This window comes from Ambystoma mexicanum, chromosome 11 (genome assembly GCF_040938575.1).
Source record: "Ambystoma mexicanum isolate Mex_15411 chromosome 11, UKY_AmexF1_1, whole genome shotgun sequence".
Taxonomy (NCBI): Eukaryota; Metazoa; Chordata; class Amphibia; order Caudata; family Ambystomatidae; genus Ambystoma; species Ambystoma mexicanum.
The window spans coordinates 968,966,152-968,991,600 of NC_090934.1; the positions used below are offsets into that span (position 1 = coordinate 968,966,152).

The 25,449-nt window shown below is 45.5% G+C and overlaps 1 protein-coding gene across 1 annotated transcript in view; it reads right to left on the minus strand.

Annotated features, from left to right (window-relative positions):
- Positions 1-25,449, minus strand: part of LOC138505090 (tesmin-like) — a 290,370-nt gene that overhangs the window by 24,514 nt on the left and 240,407 nt on the right. The window contains exon 4 of the mRNA XM_069625406.1: positions 9,929-10,024. Coding sequence (XP_069481507.1) covers positions 9,929-10,024 — 96 coding nt within the window. The remainder of the gene's footprint in view (positions 1-9,928; positions 10,025-25,449) is intronic.

The following is a 25,449-nucleotide window of genomic DNA, read 5'->3' on the forward strand; positions in this document are numbered from 1 at the left end:
ACTTCACCAATTCTCTGTCTCCTGGAGCAAGAACACCTCACAACTCACTCCTCTAACTGTTGGTGTTCCACAAGGGAATGTCTTGGGTCCGCTCCTCTTTACATTCTACATCTCTCCTTTTGAGGCAGTAATCTCCTCATTTGGGTTCTCGTACCAACTCTTCGCAGACAACACCCAAATATTCTTCTCTTTTCCTGAACTCTCCCCTGATCCCTCTATCAAAATGTCCAACTGTCTCTCTGTCATTAAATCTGCACTCCCTGATGTTAAAATCTACCAAAACAGAGGTGCTCCTATTCCCTGTCAAAAGCTCTGTCTCATCTCTTCCTCTGCCTATTGTAAGGGGTCAGAAATGTGAGATAGACATCTTTGTAAAGAGTTTCCAAATTTAGCCATTTTATTACATATAAGGTTCCATAAACACCTCACTAGCCCTACCCTGATGAGGATTTCCCTGCCTAAAATAAACAAAAGGAAACACTCTAACAAAAGGATATGTGTCCCTCAAACTTGTACATCCACAAAAGTTCAATTCAACAAATATATATAGCATGTAATCAAATTCACACGATGACCATCGTCTTTTCTCATACCCTGGTTGCATTAACCTTCCACAGATCTGAGCATGGTTTTGTTTCACAGTTCAAAAGAAAACAAGGAAATCCTGATTTCTCACAAAAGTTCTGGCACAGTTCGGAAGATGATTTGCCACAAAGTTCCAACACATTTCTGAGGAATTAAACTTGATAACAAAAAGCTCTGTTGAATCAATGATGTACCAAAATAAATAGTATGCTCCAACTCCTCCTGGAGTAAGAACAAGTATCACACTGGTCTTTTCCAAATAAACAGCAACAATTGTCTTTGTCGGGATGATTTGCCACACACTTTGATTTCTGAGATATGTAACTCCTCCACAGCAGGTGTACACACTTCCTCTTTCAATGTCACAATTAACTTGAATTGTCTTTGTTAGAACCACAGCTCAGCACATTATATACGATCACCTGGTAAACTCATTTACTAGGCCTTCTACTTTGACAACTTGTTATATTGTTATACTTGCAAGCCTGCTAAATGCTTCACAAAATAACAAATTGTGCTTCAGTGGTAATTTTCAATTTAGAACAACAACTTCACAAAGTTTATTTGGCATTCATCTTTAAACCAGTTTCGAGTAAACAAGGAATCACCATTAGTGCTCTTTAGGACTCCTTCGCAACTATGCTCCTCTCCCTCTGGATAGCCTTCTCCAGAAGGGCAGTAAGTCTGCAACCTTTCTTTCCCCTCTACGCCAACAACCACATAGTGACCAGGATATGGTAACACTGTACTTCTGTCTTGGCTTTGGCAATCTGTGCTTATGTCAATTGGTGATCTGTACTTCACAACTTAAGAGTAGCAAGTCTTACAGCTCTGGGGTTCCCCAATGCACCCCTCTTGCCTTAAACAACATTAATTGTATTGATATTGTTGAGTTTTTAAATGCTCTTGGCTTGGGTAATGCCTTTAAGCTCTTGGTTTTAATAAAGATTCCCCACTGGGTTTTTGGGCCTTCCACCAACTCACACGCTTACTTACATATTCATTTTGATTCAACAAATGTTTGTTTTTTAAGAGTTTGGTATTCAGAATTGTCAACAGTACTCCTTTCACTTGCACGTGAGTGAAGCTAGTTGATGTGAACACAGAGACAATGTCGGAGCGTTCCAGAGTCACTTGCAGGCCGTGAACTCACCGGGTAAGTCTCTCGCACCCGCTCCGCTTGTTGTTCGCAAGTCTTCGGTTGCTGTGGCTTGCAGCCGTCGGGCAAACAGCCGCTTCTAACCCGCCTCTGCTCTCGCCACTTGAAATCAGAGCTCCTGCTACTCTGGAGAGCTTCAGGGGCAACCCAATCACCCGCAAACTCTTGTGAGGACATACTTCCCTTGCTGCTTCTGCTTCCTGCTGCGCAACCTCTGCACAATGAGGCTTCAGTGGGCAAGCATCCTCTTCCCGCTGTGCAACCTCTGCAACAGGGACAACTTAAGGCAAAGACCCTCTCATGAACCTGTGCCTTTTCTTCCCAGTAGCTTTCCCTTCAGCTACATACACTGCCTGCACTGCTTTCTCCTCTCCTGCTGCTCTACCCCCTGCACCCAATGGGGCTTTTTAAGACTCCCAGTCTCCCTCCGTTGTAGGTCATTTTCATTAATTAACTGACTGCTCCTACAGCAGTGTTTCACTGCATTCCTCTTCCTCGTCCCAGTACTGAGGGAATTATGGGACTTGAAGTCTCATCCAACAACCTTTTCCACTTTGCAGTAAACCATTAAGAGATTGGGGTTTCAGGGGAAGTTAAACAGGGGGTTGCCTCTTCCTCCTGACCTGTTCTCCCCCCCATGTGATTCTTCCACAGAATATCACCCCCCGGGTCGACATCAGGAAGAATCTTCCTTCCCCAGGCCACATGAGAAGGGTCGCAGGAAGGGATTCAGGAGGTGGCGGGGGCATCACTACTGATTCATCAAACTATCCAGTTCCCACATGGCACTCTCCCCTACTCTTCTTCAGCTAGAAACTTCAGTGTCACCTAAGACCCTTCTCACACCTTCTCTACTTTCAGCTCCAGAACTGGAACAGCAGCTCGTCTCAACCTCCCGAATATTAGGAAAATCGGGCACCTCGTTCCTTTCAACATATCGCCAAGCATCTCTTAACCACTCTTGTCTTCTCTAAACTGGACTACTGTGCCAGCACCAGCATCCTCTTTGGTCTCCCCACCTATGCTTTCTGTCCTCTTGACAAGATCATTTTATTTATTGATATTTGTAAGGTGCCTGTACAACAGATGGTGTTTCAAGGCGTCACAAGACAAAAAAAGGGGGAGAATGGGAGAAAGATAGCAATAACGGTCCTACTAGGCCTTGTGACATTCGGATCATGCAATTGCAGTAACAAGAAGTGAGGGGGGCAGGGAAGAGCCAGTCGGACAAATTTAAAGTGCTAGGGTGGGAAGGGAAGTGCAGGGTAGAGAGGAGAGAGTGCATGTGAACTGGGGGTGCAGAAGGAGGAGGAGGGAAGAGGGAACAGGGTAAAAGCGGCTAGGCGAGTGCTAAGGGGAGGTCAGGAGGGCAAGTGCCAGAGAATTGCATGGGGTGCAGGTCCAGATGCTAAGTGCAAGGAAGGGGGTGGCCTGGGCGGGGGGGCTTTGTGCCATCTAGAACTCAGAGGGAACCAGGCAGACAATCATTGCGGCAGACGGGGGTGTTAGCAGGGGAGGGAACTTCTCTACCAGGACTCTTTTTGATCTCCCTCACTTCACACCTACTTCCTCGCACCGTCAACAGGCTGGATGGCTGAGGATGGAAAACAAGGCCAGATTTAAATTACTTCTCCTGGTTCACAAATCTATCCATGGTAAGGCACCACAGTATCTATCCTCCTCTATCCAACTCTATAAGCATTATCGAAATCTCTGTTCTGCCTCCTCGACTACTGTGGCGCCTCACCCTCCCTGTGCTACCTCTCACTTTGGCTCTAATCTCTTCTTGCTCTACTTGCATGGAATTCCCTTCCCTTGGACACCCAAGAAACAGTCCACACAGATTTTTTTTCAAAACTAAACTAAAAGCCTACCTCCTCACCTCCAGTTACCCTCTTAACCTACCTCTCATCTGCCTGCTAGCTATCATTTTTCCTTTGCCTCTAACCTGCCTCTGTCCCTCTCTTCCTCTACCTCCACTCTAGCATCTCACCCATAATGGTCACATTCTGAGAACAGCTTGCCGTACTGCGTACCTGCACTTAAAAAAGTCCAATGTTGGTTGTACTTAATCTATGTATGTCCACTTCTGTATTGTCCCTGGTGACTGTTCCATTTACTCTTATCCACATCCTGGTCAGAATGTCCCTCAAACTCACCCCATTGTAAGAAGTTCACTGCTTCCTGCAAATCATATTTCTTCTCTGTTGTACATTCTTTTGTGATTAAAAGAGAATTTTTCCTCCTGTATATACATAAATAAATAAATATTTGTTTGAAGTAGGGAGTGAGGATCAAGTTGTAGCACTACAAGTTTCCTGCACTGATACATCTCTTTGGAGAGCTGAAATGGTTGCCACTCCCATGGTGCAATAGGCTCTTAGATTTTCAAGGACATCTTTTCCAGCATATAGTTGGTCATCCTGTCTAATATTTGCCATTCTAGAAATGTAGAAGCCAAGAGATGTTTCGGGTCAAGTCTAAGTAACCTCCCTTCATCCTTAGAAGGCTGAGGAGGTGAATAAAAAGCTGGCAGTGTTATCTTATGTGTCAGATGAAATTCAGAAACCACATTGGGAAGGAAGGAGGGACAAACTCTCAGAACTACCTTCTACTTGGAGAACATAGTAAATAGTGGTTTGCATAACAAGGCATGTAACACAGTCACTCTGCGAGCAGAGGTGATGGCTACTAAAACCATGGTTTTCAAGGTTATTAACTTGAGAGGACAAGAATGGAGAGGTCTCATTAAAAAAGTCGGTACCATGTTCAAATACCAGAAAGGACCCTGAAAAGAGACTAGTTGGAATGTATGTGTCAGTCCTTTCAAGAATTGTATGACAATTGGAATCATAAAGTAAGAGCCTTGTTCTGGCATGCATTTAAAAATAGATAACGCTGCCAAGTATCCCTTAACAGTAGCCGCCTGCAGCCTTTGGTGGGCTAGGTGCAGTAAAAAAGAAAGCACTGCAGGTGTATTGCAAGAGAAAGGATCTATATCTTTAGCTCTACACCAGGTGCAAAACCTGCTCCAATGGCAGCGGTAGGGTGCTTTTGTTGCTGGTCTTCTAGCCGAAAGCAACACTTCCATAACGTCTTTTGGGGGATGCCAATCTTTGTATCTTATCCTCTCAAAAAACAGGCGTGAAAGTTCAGTGTTCTGGTTCCTGGACGAAGAAGACAACCTCCCCCTTGCGAGAGTAGATCCACTCTATGGGGAAGAGGGCATAGAGGGCAAATGGCAGATGGACATGTCTAGAAATCTGGGTACCATGTCCTCCTGGCCCAATCCGGAGCAATCAAGATCATGGATTTCCCAACCTCCTGATTGAATGAGGAATGACAGGGACTGGTGGGAATGATTACAGGAGTGGAAATCCCCAGTCCACTATGAACATGTCCCCCAGAACTCCTCTCTGAGGAAATTTCCAGGAGCAGAACAGGTTGCACTTCCTGTTGATATTGGACATGAACCGATCCAGTTGAGGGCTTCCCCAATGGACGAAGATCTCTAGAAGGACTTCCTGAGCCAAATCCCAATTATGGGAGATCATGCTCTGCCTGTTCAGATCATCTGCTGCCATATTCCCTTCCTCGGCTAGGTGAACAGCTCACAGAGAGATCCCCTTTTGTAAAGCCCAAAACCAGAGCTGCATTGCCTGCTTGCTCTGTGGTAGTGACCCTATACCTCCTGTTGTTGAGGTAATGATGACCACTGTGTTGTCCGTCATTATCAGGACATTATTCCTCTCTATAGATGGCAAAAAGGCCATCACCATCAATGCTAGTCTGATAGCCCTCAGATCTGAAAGGTTTATGTGTAGTCTTGATTCTAATGGGGACCAAAGTCCGCTCATTGTCAGATCGCTCATGTGAGCTCCCCATCCCATGAGGGAAGCATCTATGACTACAGTTAGCTCCAACAAGGGTTGCCAACAAGGTTCCTCAATCACATTCCCGTCACAGGCCCATCACAGGAGATCCTGCGTGGCCTTGTTTGGGACCTGAAGAAGGTCCACCATCCTGCCTGAGAACTGTGACCCCTGGGTTCTGAGGGCCTGCTGGAGGGACCTCACCCTTTGGCGGGCTTCTGGCACCTGGAAAATTCATGATACCATGAGGCCTAGCAAATTCAGAAAGTTGAATGCCGGTTGGTATTGAGTATTCTGAAATCTTGACACCATCTGCAAGATATGTTCAGCCCTCAACTTGGGAGGCAAAGCCTTCCCTGTGGAAGAGTCCAGGACCGCTTCAATTAATTGATTTTTTTGAGAAGGTGTCACCTGGGACTTCTTGAGGTTGAGGGAGAAGCCTTGTTTGTGGCAGGAATGGCAGGTGATGTTGAGATGTTCCAGATCCTGCTCGGGAGAGCGAGCTCTGATCACCCAAACATCTAGGTAGGGAGAACCTCAGGTCCTTTCAGTGCTTGGGCTGTATATACACGTGGAATTAAGTATCCTGAAGAATTAGTGACACCATTCAGTCCTCCTGGAACTGAAGGGCCTGGAGGACCTACAAAAGAGTGACCATCTTTAATGTGTCACTCCTGGGGAACTTATTCAAGCGCCTCAGGTCCAGGATGGGTCACAGTCCTCTGTCTTTCTTGGGAACAAGCAAATAGGTGGAGTACCAACCCTGGAATTGCTCCACTACAGGTACCCTCGTCACAGCACCATCCTCCAACAGAGAAATATCTCCTGTCGAAGGAGCAGATCTGGTTCCCAAAGAGATTGTTTGCTCGGGGGACAATCTGGGGGTCTTTGCAGAAAAGGGAGACACCCTTGGGTCACTGTCAGTAGGGCCCACTGATATGTAGTAATTGGATGCCCTTCTTGCAGTTGCTGGGTCAACCTGCCTCCCAGCATGGTCCTGTGAGCAAAGTGCTGAGAAAGGTTTTGGGCCAGCGGCTGTGGCAGGGTGAAATGAGGAGGTTGTTGCCTGAGCAAATTCTGCCCCACGGACCCTGGGGGCACATGTGAACCTCCTTTGTCCTTGTCTCTGGGTAGCTCGACCTCTCCCCTTTGGCCAAAAGAGGAGTAATAGCAAGGCTGTCATCCGCCTTTGGCCCAAATAGGTTGGATTCATCAAAGGGTACATCCAGGAGCCTTCATTGGACATCGAGGGCTAACACAGACTTATGCAGCCAAGCAAATATCCTGATTATTGCGCTAGAGCCCATGCATAGACTGACACAGTCTGATGCATCTAGGCCTGATTGAAAGGATTGCCAACATTAAGGATATTACTGAACCCATCTCACATCTCACCTTCAGGAATGTTTTCTGCGACTTTGGAAATTACATTCCAAAATGTATGCGCATATTTTACCAGAGTACAAGATGCATTAATGGGTTTTAATGCCATGCTTCCAGCAGAGAATACCCTTTTTGCTAGTGCGTCATATTTGATATTGTCCCTATCCGGGGGGATGGTTGGATAAACTGCAGCCTTTGAACTGGAGGTAGCTGCCTGTACTACCAAACTCTCAAGTGCTGGGTGCCTGGAAAGAAAGTCAGGGTCCACAGAAGAAGACCTGTACTTTTTTCACCAACTCCTTGTTCACAGCGGGAGTGGTGTCTGGTTTTTGCCAGGTTTCCAAAAATGTTTTTTTTAATGCTGTATGGAAGGGCAGCACAGGCTCTTTAGGAGAGTCTCTATCTAAGATGTCTGTGAGATCCACCTTGGTAATGTCCTTTGCAGGACTCCCTCAACCCAAATATTCAATCACCCTGTTCCTGACTGTTCTATAGGCCACATTTGGTTGAAATTGACATCTGGCGTGCCAAATTCAACCTCAGGTGAGGGATCCAGACCACTGGCTTACTTTAGAAAAGTAGTTAAGTCTTCTGTACGAGATTGATCCGAGATCAATTCTTCTGGAACATTAGGAGTTCCAAAACCTTCATATCTAAAGGGTATGAAGTTGCCTTCTTCCTCCTCTACCTCGGAGATGGACCCAAAGGATTTGGAAAGAATCTGTCTTAGATTGGGGCTTAGAGTGGACACTGAGGTCGATGTCGAAGAACACTTTGACTCCTTCGAGGAGGAAGTCACAGAAGCTTATGGCTTCAATGTTATCCCAGTGGTTGGCGCTGTCAACGCTACTCAAGACGATATCCCAGAAGTCTTCAGACTCAGGTTGTTGGGCACGCGGTTTGAAGCCTTACTTTATTCCCTGTCAGTCTTGGGATCAATATGCCTTTTCATCTCTTTTGAGGGACCAGCGGGGGGCTGCCTTTCGAGAACACGTTCATCCTTTTCTCACAGAAATGTTACCATTTACCCACTGAGGTGGTCCTTTGGGGGGAAAGTACCTGAAGTTTATCGGGCAAGCAATCTGAAGATGATGAACAATGGCTTTGTTTGGTTGACGACTTCTGTGATGATGAAGAAGAGTAACGAGAATCGCTCTTGGATCTTGATCGCTTTGAATACTTGGAGCGATTTTGGGGCCTTTCTGGAGACTGGTCTCCGGTGGAATTTCTACCTTCGGGAAGATTTTCGCTTAAAAAATGTGGAAGATGGAGACTTGGAAACTGACCAACCTAGGATGAGCTTCGACCTTCTCTCCTTCAAGGCCTTACAGGTCGTCGATTGGCAGAAGCCGCATTCCACTAGTTCATGTTCTTTGCCAATGCACCTGAGACAAATCCTGTGGGGATCAGTGATCGCCATCTTCGAGCCACAGTCTCCACATCTCTTAAAGCATGTTTTTGGCATAGACATTGTGATAAATCACAAAAAGAAATACGATGTTAGTCAAAGAGAATCTCTGAGGCGAGTCGAACTGTCCCAGAGCATGCTGTTGTGGAAAAACGGAACTGAGGCAACGTGCACAGTGTGTGCTATTTATCCTATCAACAACGTCATGTCCAGACGCAGGAATGGTAACCATCAAGGGACATTGACGACAATGCCGCAGAGAGTCCGCTGCTTTCAAAACATTTTCTAAGACGGCAAAGTAGGATATATGTAAGATGAGGAATCCATGGGAAGACACAATCCATTAGAAATTATAAAACACTTGTAGAACACCCATGTTATGCGATTATAAGACCATTGAAAAACACTTGTGCACATGATGTCTATCTGCATAATCGAAATTATGTATAGTTTCAATGTCAGTACTAATGTTACATTTATCGAAAATGGTAACAAACTAAAACCCTGTTTTTATCCATAGCTATGTCACGAAAATGTGCGTGTGTTGTGGCACCCATGTTCACATGGATGGAGTGTATTCCCAGCACTGGAGCATCACCACACCAATGGAACCATAATTATCTTATTATAGGAAGATCGTGCTGCTCCCATTAGGCCATTTGCATTACCCGTCGTAAAAAGCAACACGCCACTTATAAACTTGTGAACAGAACTGACGAATACATCATATTTGTGGATGTTGAATGAACCGCTTTTTCTATACAAGGGAACGCAATGTGCTTTGTGATAAAAGCTGGAGGTAAATCCGCCGACTTTGCTCCAATTTTCAGTGGAATTAGCACTACTGGAATTACTGATGCAGTAGTTCCGCCAACATCCCCCATTGAGTCCAATGGACTCAAAATAAATGGGGCCTACCTCCATTTGTAATCCACCGGTAATACCGCTGGACTAAGTGGCACTAACAGTAATACCATTTGGTGGTTTTTGGGTTGATCTGCCACCCAGATACCACAAAACACATAATGAGCCCCAAAGTCTTAGACATGGCATAGGTCGTTAGCAACATCCCCCATCAAGACTTGGGCTTTGTACTGAGATTTAACATGCCTTTTTTGCATGATTTGCCAGCATTACTGTGAGCATTTTGAAACATGTGAACACAGAAAACAAGAAACATTTTGGAGGAGAAAACTAATCTGCTGTTTTTTCTCATTTCTGTAAATTGCCCAATATCATTTTTGGTCACACGCATTATGGGATGGAGTCAAACAAGCTGACAAGAGGTGCATCACTCTAAATGATATGCCCAAGTGTTGTTTGATCAACCTTCTCTTACAAAAACCTCCTTCTAAAAGGATAGGTTGTTGAAGCAAAGGTTCAAAAGGAGAGCTGACATAACATTTAAATAAAAGGTGTAATAGCAATAATTGTGATGCTCTTTGGAGTTGCTTCTGTGAAAACATAAAAGTTATACTTGTTAACTTTATAATATTTTCATTTGTACCTTCCGTTTTCTGCATGGTGTGGCATACTCATTAGTGATTTGCGATCTGGACTTTCTTCATAATTTTTACAACCAATGCATTTGCAGATGGAGGAACACATGATTTTAGCCTGTGGAGAAATATGATAATATACCAATGAAGTAAACACTGAAATATTAAAAAGAGAATTTTTGAAAGTTATTTCACCCATCCACCATATCACTTAATTGATTTAAATGTATAGGCATATACAAAACTGTACTTGCACTTGTACAACACTGTATGGTTTTCTGTTGAAAAAGCACACATGCAACACTTTGAGAAGGTTCTATGGTGCAGAGAACATTAACTGTTGGAGTGGCACCCTCAATAAGCAGGTAATTACCTCAGGTTCAAGACAAGGTCTACCAGCATTGTCAAATTCGGGTACTTTGAGTGTCACAAACTGAACCGTTTTCAAGATGTACAATGTAGGATTTAGGTTCAAAACATTTAAAATACATTCTTTAAAGATGCATTAAAATAATAACAGCATAAGCTCCACAAACAGTAACAATCAGATAACAACGACGGCATAAAGTATAAAACAGAGGAATATAACAAACCATACAAAAAAGTAAGGTAAGACAGTTAATCGAAATAGCTAAGTGCATAAATAGATAACTAAATTAATCATGTATTCTCCAAACAGTCAAATATCCCTCCTTGCTCCATAGGAACAAAGAAGTAGTCAGGATCTAGTCTTCCAGGCAGCTAAGCCAAAAGACGCCAAGCGGAAGCTTAATTGCACATCGTTTGATGTTAGTAATGTATATATAGTTGCTTTATAACGTCTAGAATCCAGGGTATCTAAAATTGGTACCAAAAAGGGTTTCCTCAGTGTAACAGAGGGTGCAAAACAGAAAAGAATTATCAAAGTTCCTGCTCCCCACATTGACATAAAGATGACTCAATGCTGTCCCTCCCGCCACACCATTTGGCTCTAACACAAGCCAGTGGAAGAATATTAAATCTCATATAAGTGATGATAACACAGTGAGTTTCCATATGAACATATTCCAAATAATATGCAAAGCCCAATACTGGTACTATCTGCATATATACCTTAGCTTCCCTAGTATGTATAAAAGCAACATTCCTTTTAGCTAGGAGAAATTCCCACAGATCAGCCTTAAGCGCAACTTTGCCATTAACTGGAAAGATGTCAGTATTTTCAAACCACTTAATCCTGCCCCCAGCAAACATGGACTGCTTTTTATACTATAGGCAGGGGATCGTGTCATACAACAAGAAGCCCCACATACTATGTATTACACATTTTGCAAGATCTAAGCAATCATCTTTTCAGATGTATACCCAGAAGATGAATGGATGCATTGCAAGACAATCTGAAAAATGGTCCAAACCAAGTTCCATATGAGTTGTGCAGGTGGGTGTTGTTTGCAGAACCCTTAACAACTTGCATGCAAAAGGGCTTTGCCGTTTATCAGGACTTATAAAACCCCCAATCTCCCTTCCACCTCTATCCCCCCCCCCGACCGCCCCAATTTAGAAGCGCTCTGGTCTTACAGATGGTAGGTGTTTCCCAGGCTTAATATTTCTAGAAAACCTAAAGATAGCACCAGCACACTGTTCAATCCTACTGGTTTATTTCCAGAGATGCTCACACCACCCAGGCTTGTGATTACTTTGATTACTGAATAATGAAAAGATTGGCAATGAGGCAGTCACTGGTCATTACAAAAAATGCTCCTCCATTCTTTGTTAGATTTCTTAGATTTCAAGAAACACATGACACTGCAGGTACTCACATTAACCCTCAGCCCTATATCCACCATATACTCTGTGAATGCATCACCCAAAATCTGTAGGGACTTTGTTGTCCTTGGTAGAAGAACAGCATCATCCTTATAAAGCAACACTGGGATTCTCCTAAGGTCAACCCGAGGGACATTAGAGGTTGTCATCTCTAAGCAACCAAGGAGAGAATTGGTATGAAAAATTAACCAGCAAGGGCGCCAAGACGTATCCATGCCACACCGCCTTGCTGATCACAAATTACCTCGGCATTTCTCCCTCTGTGGCATAGCATACCTTGGCACTATTTCCAGAGTGATGTTCCACCAGAATGTGCAGCAGGAATTCAGAAAAGCCCATAGCCATAAATTCCCTCCACAAGCAGGCCCTGCCTGGTCGAAAGATGATGATAAATTCATAAAGGCCACATAAACAGGGGCATATTTTACCGTTCTTACCCCTTCTCTAAAGCTCATTTGTTCATCACACAAAAGATAATGTGGTGAAGCCAGTCTAACAACCTACATAAAATTACACAAGTGCAGATTTAGGAGGGACCATCTGGGGTGGGGTGAGGGACGGATGGTAGGTGTTCAGGCTAATATGATCTCCTTGCCTAAATATAGGAACAATAAGTCCCTTCTTCCAAGTTGATGGAATTAGCCGGAATCGTACCAAAATGTCGTCCTCACAATTACGACGGCCGAAACTGCCGACTTTTTTTTTTTACTCCCCCCTTACACCACTTATATATGTGGGGGGTATAGAATATAATATGAATATGGGAGGGGTTGCGGGGGTCTGCCCCTGCATATATATGTGGTGTAAAGGGGTTTAAAAAAAAGTCAGCATTTTCGGCCATCGCAATAATCACATAGATCCGAATTAGCCTAAAATCAATAGAGTAAAAGGTTGAAGGCAGAAGGGGCAGCCAAAGGAGCTCCTGTCTTCAGAACAAATCATCTGGGATCCCATCACCCCTGGACTCCTAAACAGGGCATGCTTTCTTAGTACAGTTTGGACCTCTACAGGAGTTGTCAAATCATAACACCAAGTATGCTCACTTAATTTAAATGCAGTACTATGTTGACCACAAACACTGTGTACTCCTCACTCTCAGTATCGTAAAGTTTGCTAAAGAAATCATCCCATGTTTCTTGACCCATATAGGCCAAAGACACAGCTGGGAACCCAAACCCAGAGCACGGGTATTGTTAGCTACAACCTCCCAAAATACCCTACAATCAGTGTTGTTAGTTGCTCTAACCAATGCATCCCATTTCTACCAATTCATCTCACGTTTCCTTAATTAAAGGACATTCCTGTATGCTAATCTCCTCGCCCTAACTTTCACAGAGTGTTTCAGGCCATCCTTGAAGGCATACAACAAATCGCTATTTTGTTTTCGTTTTTTTTGTTTTTATTGGCATTTCTTATTTCACTCCCTTTTGTAGACTCCCCACCCCCCTCCCTCATCCCCCACTAACCCATATCAACGCCCACCCAGCTCCCCCAATTTCCTGATGTGTAAACATGGCATCTCAACATTATACAAAAATAAAGTGCCTTAGTACATTTACAAAAACATTTCTGCTGTTCAGGCAATTCCCAGTATATGAAGTTTCTGGGGACAACAAGAAAAATATTGTCCGATTGTAAACATTTCATCACTGAACTCCAATCTTTGGTGAATTTTGATTGATCGCCTTGAATAGAGTCCGTCAGCCATTCTAGTGCCAAAAAGTTCGACACTTCCATTTTTGAGCTATTCTGCTAATTGCAAGATTACATATGCTTTCTGGGTTACTTTCGGGCATTTCATTTCTTCAAATTCTTATTAGTTACTAGCTGTCCCTGGCCATGCGTTGCTGTGGCTCAATCTGGTTAAATGGAAAAGAAAGAAAAGAGAAAGCGCACGTTTCTAATATGTTTAATTTCACAATGCTTGTGGGTAGTTTTTAATGGCTCTGGCGGTTCTCCAAGTTGAGGCAGTTTAATTTTCCCAGCAGCACAAAACATTCCTTTCGTTTCTCCATTAAGTTTCAGAGCCTTGCAATAAGGACACACTTCAATCATGGTGCCGATGAGAACATGCCGGCTGAAACTGTAATCATCAGCTGGGTTGTACCGGTATGCAAGGCGATCGTAATCCCATGCTCGCAACCGTGCATCCTGATGTCTGGCGGGAAGTCACTCTGCTGCTTCCTCGGCACGTATTTGAGCCCTTCTAAATCGGAAACATTGAAATGGAATCATAAAATGTTTAGTATAGCATGTGTTTCTTTTACGTCCAACAGATGGCACTTTTTTTCAGACAAAGCAATTTTTTACCTGTCACAGGTGTGACATCTATGTATAGCAGGTATATAAAAACACGCGCCTATTCGAATGAAACGTTGTGTCAAAATTTCAAAGCAATCAGGTAAGAACTTTCCGAGATTTAGGATTTTGAACAAACGAACATTTACATTTTTATGTAAATAGATTAACAAAAGACATGAACACAAAGACCTGAGTTCGAGTAAAGAAAACATGTCCACCACACAATTATTTGCAGCACCCCAATATTGCTCCAACCCTGGGTAACTCCACCGTATATTTATCCAATGGCCCCACTGATCCACACTCCCTCCAGCATTTGTCAGACAACGAGGACTTCATTTTATGTAGCCGGGCTGGTCTATAGTGCCATTGCACCATTAATTTATAACAGAATTCTCTTTTTTGAAGCGACCTGGTGAGTTTAGGAATTGCTCTCCATAGCCCCTTCCATTCTTCTTTCGTCATCTCTTCTCTCAAAGCGAGCTGCCAACGTTGTTTATAGCTAGTGAGATTTTTTGGGATCGTTTCGTCCATTAGTTTATGCAGATTAGAAATAAGTGCTCTGTTCCCTGGTTTGAAGTTACACATTTTTTAAACAGTGTGGGCTCTCTAGTTGCTGTGCTCTTCCCTGGAGGGGCTAGAACCAAGTGCTGAACCTGGAAATACTGGAATCTACTGTTTTGCCACAGGCCAAACTCCTGTTTGCATTGTGTGAAAGATTTGAGCTCTTCCCCCTGAAACATATCTTAATTTCACACACCCCACTTGTTTCCATTCCTTAAATGCATTTGGTTTAAGACCCGGGGTGAACTGAGGATTAAAGAACATGGGCTTAAGGGAAGAGGGGAACGACGTGAAAGAACAAGTTACTTACCAACTGTAACGTTCTTTCGACTGGATGTTCCTCCCACGTATTCCTTATCTTTGATAAATCCATTTACAGCTTGCTGTCCTCGGAAATGTTTTCTCAGTAGAGGGCGCTGCGCGTCGTCGTTTCTTGAGTTGGTGTCCCTCGAAGGCCTCCGTATCGGCGCTGATGTCACCATAGGTATAAATAGTCTTGCGCAGCGTCCGTTGCTCAGTTCCGTTTTGAGGTGCTGTTTTGCCTTGTATGTGATGGTTAATACCCTTGAAGGAGCGTAGGCTACAACTACAAGGGAAGCTTTACTGCGGGGAAGGATGGGAGGGGCAATAAGGAATACGTGGGAGGAACATCCAGTCAAAAGAACGTTACTGTTGGTAAGTAACTTGTTCTACAAATGGATTGCGTCCTCCCACGTATTCCTTATCTTTGATAGACTCCCAAAGCATTAATGTGTAGAGGAGGCGGGAGTAAAATGAAATGTTTCCCTTTAAAGATGCACAGAGTGCAACACAGCTTTTCCATTTCTTGTCTCCTGCCTAGAGGAGGAATCAAGACTGTAGAATTTAGTGAAAGTATGTGCGGATGACCATGTGGCAGCCGCACATATGTCCTCAATTGGAACTCCTCTTTGGAGAGCTGAAGAGGCTGCAATACCCCTGGTTGAATGAGCCCTGAGATGTTGAGGGGGCTCTTTTCCTGCCAATTTATAGCACTCTATAATGGTTAATTTATTTTATTTTTTTTTAAAAAAGTATTGGTTTAAATTCAAACCTTTAAAATATTACACAAAACCAATCAAATCCATCAGCCCAACTGCAAAATACAAAAATACAACAATACACAATACAAAAACCCCAAACAACTCCTCCTTCCCATCCTCCATTGTCATCCTACTCCAGTCTAGTCAGCTTGAGTGACTCCCCGTGACTTGGGGTTAATGTTTGGGGTTAATCAGTCTGATGCTGAGCATCCGTGTTTAACCTCTCTTCAACTGAAGCCAAAAAAGATGTTAATGGCAAGATTAGTTTCATGTCATTGCCGTTCCACATTCTCATCCAACATTCCTCTGCGCTCACAAACTGATGCCCATCATTCCACCGGCCCAGGTGAATTGATCGGACATCTTTTAGTTCCGGCAGAACAACACAAGATGTTTAAGTGATTCCACTTCTTTGTCACAGCACCGGCAGGAGGGATTCACTCCTGCGTTGCAGGCCCAATGGCTGTATCGGTCTTTGGTTTTGAAAGCGTTTAGGCAAAACAGCAAAAAGAGTCTGCGGGCTTTCGGACTTGGAAATAAGTGCAGATATTTCTGTAGCACATTTTAGCCTCTTGCTTCTGCAGGTGCATTTGTCATCGCTCTAGCGCCAAGACGCTCACTACACGTGGCTTCCCAATCTGCCCGCCAGATCTTTACTTTTGCTGCCGTGGGATTTTCATGTAGGGTGTCCAGGCTAATGTTATATGCAAGTAAGAGATCTTCACAACGTTTTGACCATAAGGAGACAATATCAGTTCCACTCGAAGGCGCGTTGTGAAATACACAAAATTGCAGAATTCCTTCCTGAGCTCTGGATTTCCGATACAAGGCCAGTTGGTTCCAGGTGATCCTAGCATGCAACAAAATTAATGGTTAATATAATCCATCTTGAGATGGTTTGTTTTGTAATAAGTAAACCTAATTTGTGCCCTGCATACCCCACAAACAATTGGTCTGCTTGCCTAATCCGTGCAAGTCTGCTGATGTAAAAACTCAAGCCACGCCTTGGATCCAGCCTGTGCAATCTTTCTCCTCTTTCCCTGGGTGGGGAGGAGGATAAAACAAGGGTAAGGTTATCTTTTGTGTGATGTGGAATTCGGAGACCACCTTTTGGAGAAAATCCAGCTTCACTTGGAGAACTACCTTATCTTTGTGAAAGTATGTGGTGGTTTGCTAGACAAAGCTTGTAATTCTCTCACTCTTCTGGCAGAAGTTAAAGCCACTAGAAAGACTGTTTTAAGAGTGAGAAACCTCAATGAACAAGAATGAACGGGTTCCAATGGAGTACCCGTTAGAAATTTCAAGACTAGGTTTAGGTCCCACAGTGGAACCTGAAAAGGAGTTGGGGGGGAAAACATTAGTTAACCGTTTCGAAAACTGAATCACTATGGGCAATTTGAAGTATGAAGGCTCCTCCGCAGTGCGCTTGAAGATTGACAGCTCTGCGAGGTAGCCCTTGATTGTGCCAACTTGAAGACCTGAATTTGCCAAATATAGCAAAAAATATAACACCATCGGTGTACTACATAAAAAGGGTTCAATATTCTTTTTTCTACACCAGCTGCAAAATTTGTTCCAACGGCAGCGGTATAAAGATTTTGTTGCTGGCCTTCTGGCTGAAAGCAACACCTCCATTATGTCATCTGGGAGATCCCGATCCTTGTATCTCAGCCTTTCAGAAACCAGGCGTGAAGGTTGTGGGTCCTGATATCTGGATGGAGAACCCGACCTCCATTCTGCGAGAGAAGATCCTCTCTTTGCGGAAGACGAATCGGAGGACAGATGGACATGTCTAAAAGATCTGGGTACCACATCCTCCTGGCCCAATCTGGGGCATTTAGGATCATGGATTTCCAGAATCTTCTCAACCTCCTGATCATTTGAGGAACGACGGGGACTGGAGGAAACGCGTACAGAAGTGGAAACTCCCAGTCCACTACGAACGCGTCCCCTAGAGCTCCTCTCGGGGGAAATCCCTTGAGCAATACTGATTGCACTTCTGATTGGTACTGGTGGCAAACAGATCCACTTGAGGGGTTCCCCAAAGGGTGAAGATCTCTTGAAGGACTTGCTGAGCTAGTTCCCACTCGTGGGAGACTGTGTTCTGCCTGCTCAGAGCGTCCGCCGTCAGTTCTTCTCTCCGGCTAGGTGAACTGCCGATAGAGAGATGCCTTCTTGAATTGCCCAAAACCAGAGCTGCATTGCCTCTCTGCACAGTGGCAGTGACCCTACGCCTCCTCTTTTGTTGAGGTACTGCATGGCCACTGTGTTGTCCGTCATTATCAGGACATTCTTTCCCTGTACTGATGGCAACAAAGCCTTCAGTGCTAGTCTGATCGCTCTCAGCTGTAATAGGTTGATGTGTAGTCTGGACTCCGATGGGGACCAACGACCACTGATGGTCAAGTCATGGGCATGGGCTCCCCACCCCGTGAGTGAGGCATCCGTGACTACTGTTATCTCCAGCCATGGTTGCCAAAACTGTTCTCCTTTCAAGATGTTCTCCCGACAGGCCCACCACTGAAGGTCTCAAGCTACTCTGTCCGGGATTAGAAGGAGATCTGACATCCTCCCTGAGAATTGTGACCACTGGGTCCTTAGCGCCCACTGGAGAGATCTCATCCTCATGCGAGCCTCTGGCACTGGGAAAATGTAGGATGCCATGAGGCTGAGCAACCTCAAAAAATCGAAGGCTGGTAGACGTTGGGCAGTTTGAAACAGGGTGACCATCGGTAGAATATCTTGAGCCCTCACCTCTGGTGGCGAGGCTTTTCCCAGGGATGTGTCCAGGACTGCTCCAATGAACTGGAGTCTCTGTGATGGTATCATCGGTGACTTCTTTAAGTTGAGGGAGAAGCCCAGCTTGTGGAGTAAGTGGCAAACATAATCTAGATGAATCTGAGCTTTTTCCGGGGACACTGCTCTGATCAACCAGTCGTCCAGGTAGGGGTAGACATGAATCCCTTCCCTCCTTAGACTTGCAGCCACAACCGCCATTAGCTTGGTGAAGACCCTCGGGTGGAGGTGAGCCCAAATGGCACAACTCGAAATTGATAATGAGAGTTGCCAATGGCGAATCCCAACTACTTCCTGTGCTTGTGATGGATTGGCACATGAAAGTAAGCATCCTGGAGGTGAGGTCTAGAGATACCACCCAGTCCTGAAGCTGGAGGGCCTGAAGGATCTGAGAAAGGGTTACCATCTTTAACTTGTCTTTCCTGAGGAATTTGTTTAATTCTCTCAAGTCCAAGATCGGTCTCAATCCTCCTTTCTTCTTTGATATTAGAAAATAGGGAGAATACCAACACTTGTTCCTCTCCGCTACAGGTACCGGTTCTATGGCACCTTTCTCTAGCAGGTCTAAAATCTCCTGCATAAGGAGTGGGTCTGGAAGCTTCAAAGAGTTGTTCCCCGGTGGATGACTCTGAGGAATGTGTAGGAAAGGCAGACACTAACCTTGAGCAACTGTTTCCAATGCCCAAGCATCTGACGTAATAGCATGCCATTCTGTCAGATGTTGAGTTAACCTGCCTCCTACTGGTGTTTTGTGTGGGGAGACCTCAGAGGGGTTTAGAAGTGGCTGACGCAGATGCTGAGGCTAAAGTGGCACCTGCTGATGTGGGTTTAGTACCTTTGACCAGTCCACCATGGGTGAATCGTCGCTGGCCCAGTTGAGCTCGCTGCCCTCTGTCTTTTCCGAATGTGGAGTAAAAACGAAAGGGATTCCCCCTCCAGGACGTACCTGTGGGGTGACTTGGAGTTTGACAGATTGCAGCCTTAAGTGATTTTGCTGCAGCCTTTGATGTTTGCAATTTTTCTAGGCTGTCGTTAGCTTTTTTGCCAAATAGAGAGGTGCCGTCAAAGGGCATATTCAGAAGCCTGGCTTGTACATCAGGAGCAAAACCAGACATCCGCAACCACGCAAATCTGCATATTGTGGTACTCACAACATTGCTCTGCTGATGCTGTCAGCAGAGTCGATACTTGTTTGGAGGGACTCACACATCGCATCCTTCCCATACTTGATGATGTTCAAGAATGTGTCTCATTCCTCCCCTTCTGGGAGACAGTCAGCCGCTGATGAAGCGCACTCCCAATGGGTGTGGGTGAATCTAGCTAGCGTGCAGTGGCGTTGATATACTTAAGTGCCATACTGCATGCATGCAGAAAAGACTTTTTAAGCGATGGCATCAAATCTTTTGTCGTCTCTGTCTTGTGATATAGTGGGGGATGCCGATTTACTATTTGACAACGTTGCTGCCTGCACTACTAAACTCTCTGGAGTGGGGTGCTTACTTAAATATTCAGGGTCTGAGGCGGATACTCTGTACTTTGCAGAGAGCTTTTTATTTACTGCAGGGATAACTTCAGGTGTCTCCCATTTGAAGCTTTTTTTCTCTGCAATGCAGCATGAAAAGGGACTATAGGGTCTTCATCAGGCCCTTTATCTAAGATGTCAGTAAAACCATCTTGCTGGAAAGAGGGTGCAGGTGTTGTCTACCCCATAAATTGCATAATTCTAGCCATAAGGGCTCTATAAGGCAGAAATCTGCATGTTCTCCAGGTTCTAGTCTAGCAAATTCTGCCTCTGGAGAGGTATCTATGCCACTGGAATCTTGTAAAGATTCTTGTAGATCTTTCAATCTATTCTCCTCAGAAACTAATTCCTCTGGAATGGGTACTGTTGTTCTTTGTAACCCAAAAGGTCTCTCATTGTCAGAGTCCTCCCCTTCCTCATATATAGAGGATAAAGCTCTGAAATAATCAGGTAAAAAATAAAGGGGTAAAACCCATTTCCAGAGCAGAAGGAGCCAAATTAGTGGATACTGCTTGGGAAAAGGTTGTTGCTGTTGATGTAGACGTTACAGGTCTCGACAAACCCGCAAATGGCGTTGAAAAACTCGAAAAGGGCCTCAATGTACTCGAGAGGACCGGAATCCTACACAGTGTCATCGATATTGCCGACGCCACTCTCGACGCCTTGGGCGGGACCTTCGTCACCTCTGGTGCCGGTGGCGTAGTTGGGGTTTGAGGCCTCGAGGACGTATCCTTCATTGGGGTCGACAACGTCGTCGACGACGGCGTTGATGACACAGATTTGTGCATCGAAGGTACCTTCGCCGATGGCGTCGATGACGCAGCTTTACCCAATTACTTTTTGTCTTTACTCAAGGGTTCATGACGCTCTCGAGGGTTTTTGTTCGCCGGGTTCGACGACTCACTGTGTTTTTGTTTTTCGGGTGTTTCACCTGGGGTATCACCTGTAGGGATCTCTGAGGGGTTGAAGGCCGCATTCTCTTGCAAAATTCCTCCCACTTAGCTGGAGAGCTGTGTTTCGTGGGACAGGTGACCCTTTCTGGGGAATTCGAGGAAGGAGATCGATGATGCCTCTTATTAGAGTGCCTCGATCTCGAAGAGTGGTGGGAACCGCTTCGAGGTCTCGATCGGGAATGGTTTTTTCCGTGGTGAGGAGACGAATGTCTCAACTCATCCAAGGACAATTTTGAAGGGGTAGAAGATTTATGGGTCTTATCTCTTTCTAGCTTTCCCCTACACTCCTTCAAGGCTTTCGCCGTCATTGACATGCAGTCCTCACATTTCGAACACTGGTGCTCTGATCCAGGCACCACAAACAGATCCTGTGAGGATCCGTTAATGACATCTTTTTACCACAATCTTGACATTTCTTGAAGCCGGACTGTGGAGTCGATGTTTCGGACGAAGATGCCAATGTAGGATATAGAATTTTTCGTAAATTTGGAAGATTTTTCGATGAGTAGAACCGAGCATTGCGTCTCTGAGGCTTACAAAGCGCGGAAGGGAGTAGTTTCTTACCTGTAACTCCATTTCTCCAGCGTTGGTATCTTTCATGGATTCACATGCTTAGAATATTCCCCGTCGTCAGACTGGGAACCCTCGGTACACATATATAGCCGTTTCCTATAGGAAAACTTCCGACACTTGTGTGTCCTATCCACATCTACGTCCTCCCCGGGATCGTCCACGCATGCCCGTAGGACGTAATGGTATAAAAGCCCCGCCCCCGCGGGTCCCGTCAGATTTCGACCCCTCCAAAGAAGAAAGGGGGGAAAAACCTGTTTATGCACATATCCTGCACATTGCATTTCGGGGAGGCTGGTGGGCGCATGCGAATCCATGAAAGGTACCAACGCTGGAGAAATGGAGTTACAGGTAAGAAACTACTCCCTTCTCCAGCGTTGGATCTTTCATGGATTCACATGCTTAGAATAGATTGTATAGCAGTATCCTAGAAGAAGGAGGTGAGAATGCAATGCAACATACATTACAAAGTTAAACCACTCCCAGTCCAAATATATATATATATATATATATATGCACGTAAGCAGTAACATATTTATATAAAGGCGATACATAAAGGAAAAAACCAAACAACGGCAAGGTAAAAGACAACAGTTTCACCATTTGTCTTACCTCATTGAAAAAGATGGCGCAGCACTGCCCTCCCCATCTGTACTTCATCCGCATGCTGCCTTTCCAAGCAGTAATGGCGTGTGAACGTGTGTGGGACTGACCACGCCGCCGCCTGGCAGATGTCTGTCAGAGGAATTCCTGCCCATAGCGCCGCGGAGGAGGCTGTCGATCTCGTGGAATGGGCTCTGGGGCGTCCCTGTAGGGGTCTCCCGGCCTTGGAGTGACTAAAAGCAATTGCCGACGAGACCCATCGGGCCAGTCCTTGCTTGGAAATTGCCCTACCTCTGGTCGACGGACCACATGCAATGAACAGCTGTCTTGTAGTTCTGAGTTCTTGCGTTCTTTGTAGGTAAAACTTTAACGCTCTTTTCACATCGAGCGCATGAAGAGCCTTTTCCGCCGTCGACGAAGGGGTCGCAAAGAAAGTTGGGAGAGCAATGGTCGAATGCTTGTGATAGACAGTCGGTACTTTCGGGATGAAAGTAGGATTAGTTGATAGTATCACTTTATCTTTAAAGAATCTCATATATGGAGGGTCTAAGACTAGCGCCTGTAATTCCGACACTCTTCTAGCTGACGTAATGGCAATTAAGAAAGCCAGCTTCCACGATAGGAACTGCATGGATGAAGAGGACATTGGTTCAAAAGGAGGTTTCATTAAAGCCGCCAACACCACATTTAGACTCCACGACGGTGGAAACCGCTTCGTAGGGGGAAAAGTTCTAAAGAGACCCCTCATGAAATGTTTCACCAGTCTGTCGCTGAATAACGGTGCGGAATGTCTCCTTCTCGTGAACCTTGAGATGGCCGCCAGGTGCACCTTGATGGATGACGAGGATAGCCCACTCTCTGCTAGGTGCAGAAGATACGGTAAAATTTGTTCAGGAGTTACTTCCCCAGGCCGTATTTCGTGCTGTGTTTGCCACCACATACAGAACCTTCGCCACTTGCATATGTAGGACTTGTTAGTGGAAGGAGCCCTAGCCGCCTGTAGAATTTTCTGGCAATCTGACGAGACATTCAAATTGCCAAATCCTGCAAAGTCAGGAGCCATGCCGTCAGGTTGAGGCTGTCCGGATTGTGATGCCACACCGTTCCCTTGTCCCTGGATAGGAGATTCGGAACTTTCTGGAAAGTTATCGGTTGTTCCAACGACAGGTGTAGTAGGTCGGAAAACCATGGTTGTCTTGGCCAATACGGTGCCACCAGAATGACCCGGCATTTGTACCTGCGAATCCACTGTATTGTCCTCCGTATCAGGGGAAACGGAGGGAAGGCGTACAGGAACTTGTCTGTCCACGGAAATGAGAACGCTTCCCCTAGGGATCCTTTCTGAGGCCATCTGCTTGCGAACTGCTCGCATTTCTTGTTTTCTCTCGTTGCGAAGAGATCGACTGAGGGGTGACCCCACCTTTTGAAGATTCTTTGCAGCTGAATGGTGTCCATCTCCCACTCGTGTATCTGAGCCATGCTCCTGCTCAGGGAATCCGCTTGTACGTTCTTCACTCCTGGGAGATGGTGAGCCACTATAGATATGTTGTGTTTCAAAGCCCAATGCCATACCTTTTGAGCCTCCACAGAAAGGGTCCTGGATCTCGTGCCGCCTTGTTTTATCAAGTAGAACATGGCTGTCGTGTTGTCTGTCAGCACTCTCACTCTCGACCCCTTGATATGTGGGAGGAATGATTTCAAGGCCCATCTCACTGCCCTCAGTTCCAGTACATTGATATGTAGGCGTGATTCGGTGGGAGACCATCTGCCCTGGGTTTGGTGGTTGTCCATGTGTGCTCCCCAGCCCATCAGGGATGCGTCCGTGATGATGGTATTCTGAAATTCGGGTTCTTGTAGAGGAACCCCTCTGTACAGGTTGTGAACGCTTTTCCACCATTGGAGGGCTCGGATGATTTTGTCGTCGTCGACGGTTAGCCTGTCCAACCACCGACCCGTGGACTGCTTCCATCTGTCCGCTAGGAATTCCTGAAGCGGCCTCATGAACAATCGACAGTTGGCTACTAGATGGATGCAGGAAGCCATGGAACCTAGGATCGCCACATACTTTCTCACCGAGAGTGTGCCATGTAGACGTAGTTGACTCGTCAGCCGGTTGATCTTTGAGATTCTGTCTAGGGAAGGCTTCACTATTCCCGACTGGGTTTCGAATTGAGCTCCCAAGAACTTTAAGTTCTTTGATGGTCTTAGAGAGGACTTTTCGAAGTTCACTGCGAACCCCAGTCGTTGTAGAAGCTGTAAGGTAGCCTGTACGCTGTCTTTGGTCGACGCCGAGGAGGATCCCCTCACAAGCCAGTCGTCGAGGTACGGGTATACATGAAGCCCTTTCTTTCTCAGCCAGGCTGCCACGGGCGCCAAACATTTTGTGAACGTTCTTGGGGAGGATTTGAGACCAAACGGGAGCACTGCGAATTGGTAGTGTGTCTGACCTACCATGAACCTCAGAAACTTCCTGTGTTTTTGACACATAGGGATGTGGAAGTACGCGTCTTGCAGATCTAGAGACGCCAAAAAATCTCCCTCTTGAACAGACCTGATCACTTCCTGCAGCGTGAGCATTTTGAATTTCTGGCTCTGTAAGGTCTCGTTGAGGTCGCGTAGGTCGAGAATGGGATGCCATTTTCCGTTCGGCTTTTTTACTACGAAACACCGCGAGTATACCCCTTGGCCTTTCTGCGATGCAGGGACTTGCTCTATGGCACCTTTCTGTAACATAAGTGCTACTTCCTGCAGCAAATTGTCCAGATGTGGTTGGGGTAGGGGGATAGGTGGACACTTTGGAGGTTTGCATTTGAATAGTAGAGAATGTCCGTACCTCACTGTGTCCACCACCCACTGATCTGTTGTGATGTTTTCCCATTCTTTGACACAGCTCGACACTCTTCCTCCCAGAACGGTGCGCTTTCCGTCATTGCTGGTCTTTCTGTTTGCTCGTCGAGGACGAATAGGTCGGTCGTCTCTTGGATGACTGGAAGTTTCTGCGCCGGCTTGAGTTTTGAGAGGCGCGTCTATATCCTTGGGAAGGGTACGCCGATCTTCCGAAGGATCTATCCCTGGGTGTAGAAAATCTTGAGTTGCCAGATGCCCCTCTAAAGGGACGAAAGGATCGAAAGTGTTTACCACCCTGAAGAGCACCCAAGGACCGTGCCGTATCCGAATCCTCCTTCATGCCCTTCAAGGCCTCGTCCACCTTTTCTCCGAAAAGAAGGTCACCTTCGAAGGGCATGTCCAATACCTTATACTGCTCCTCGGGTCTGAAGTTGGTGCACTTAAGCCAAGCCTGGCGTCTCAGCACAACTCCGTTGTTTATCTGCTTAAAACCCGAATCTGCCAGGTCCATCGCTATGTT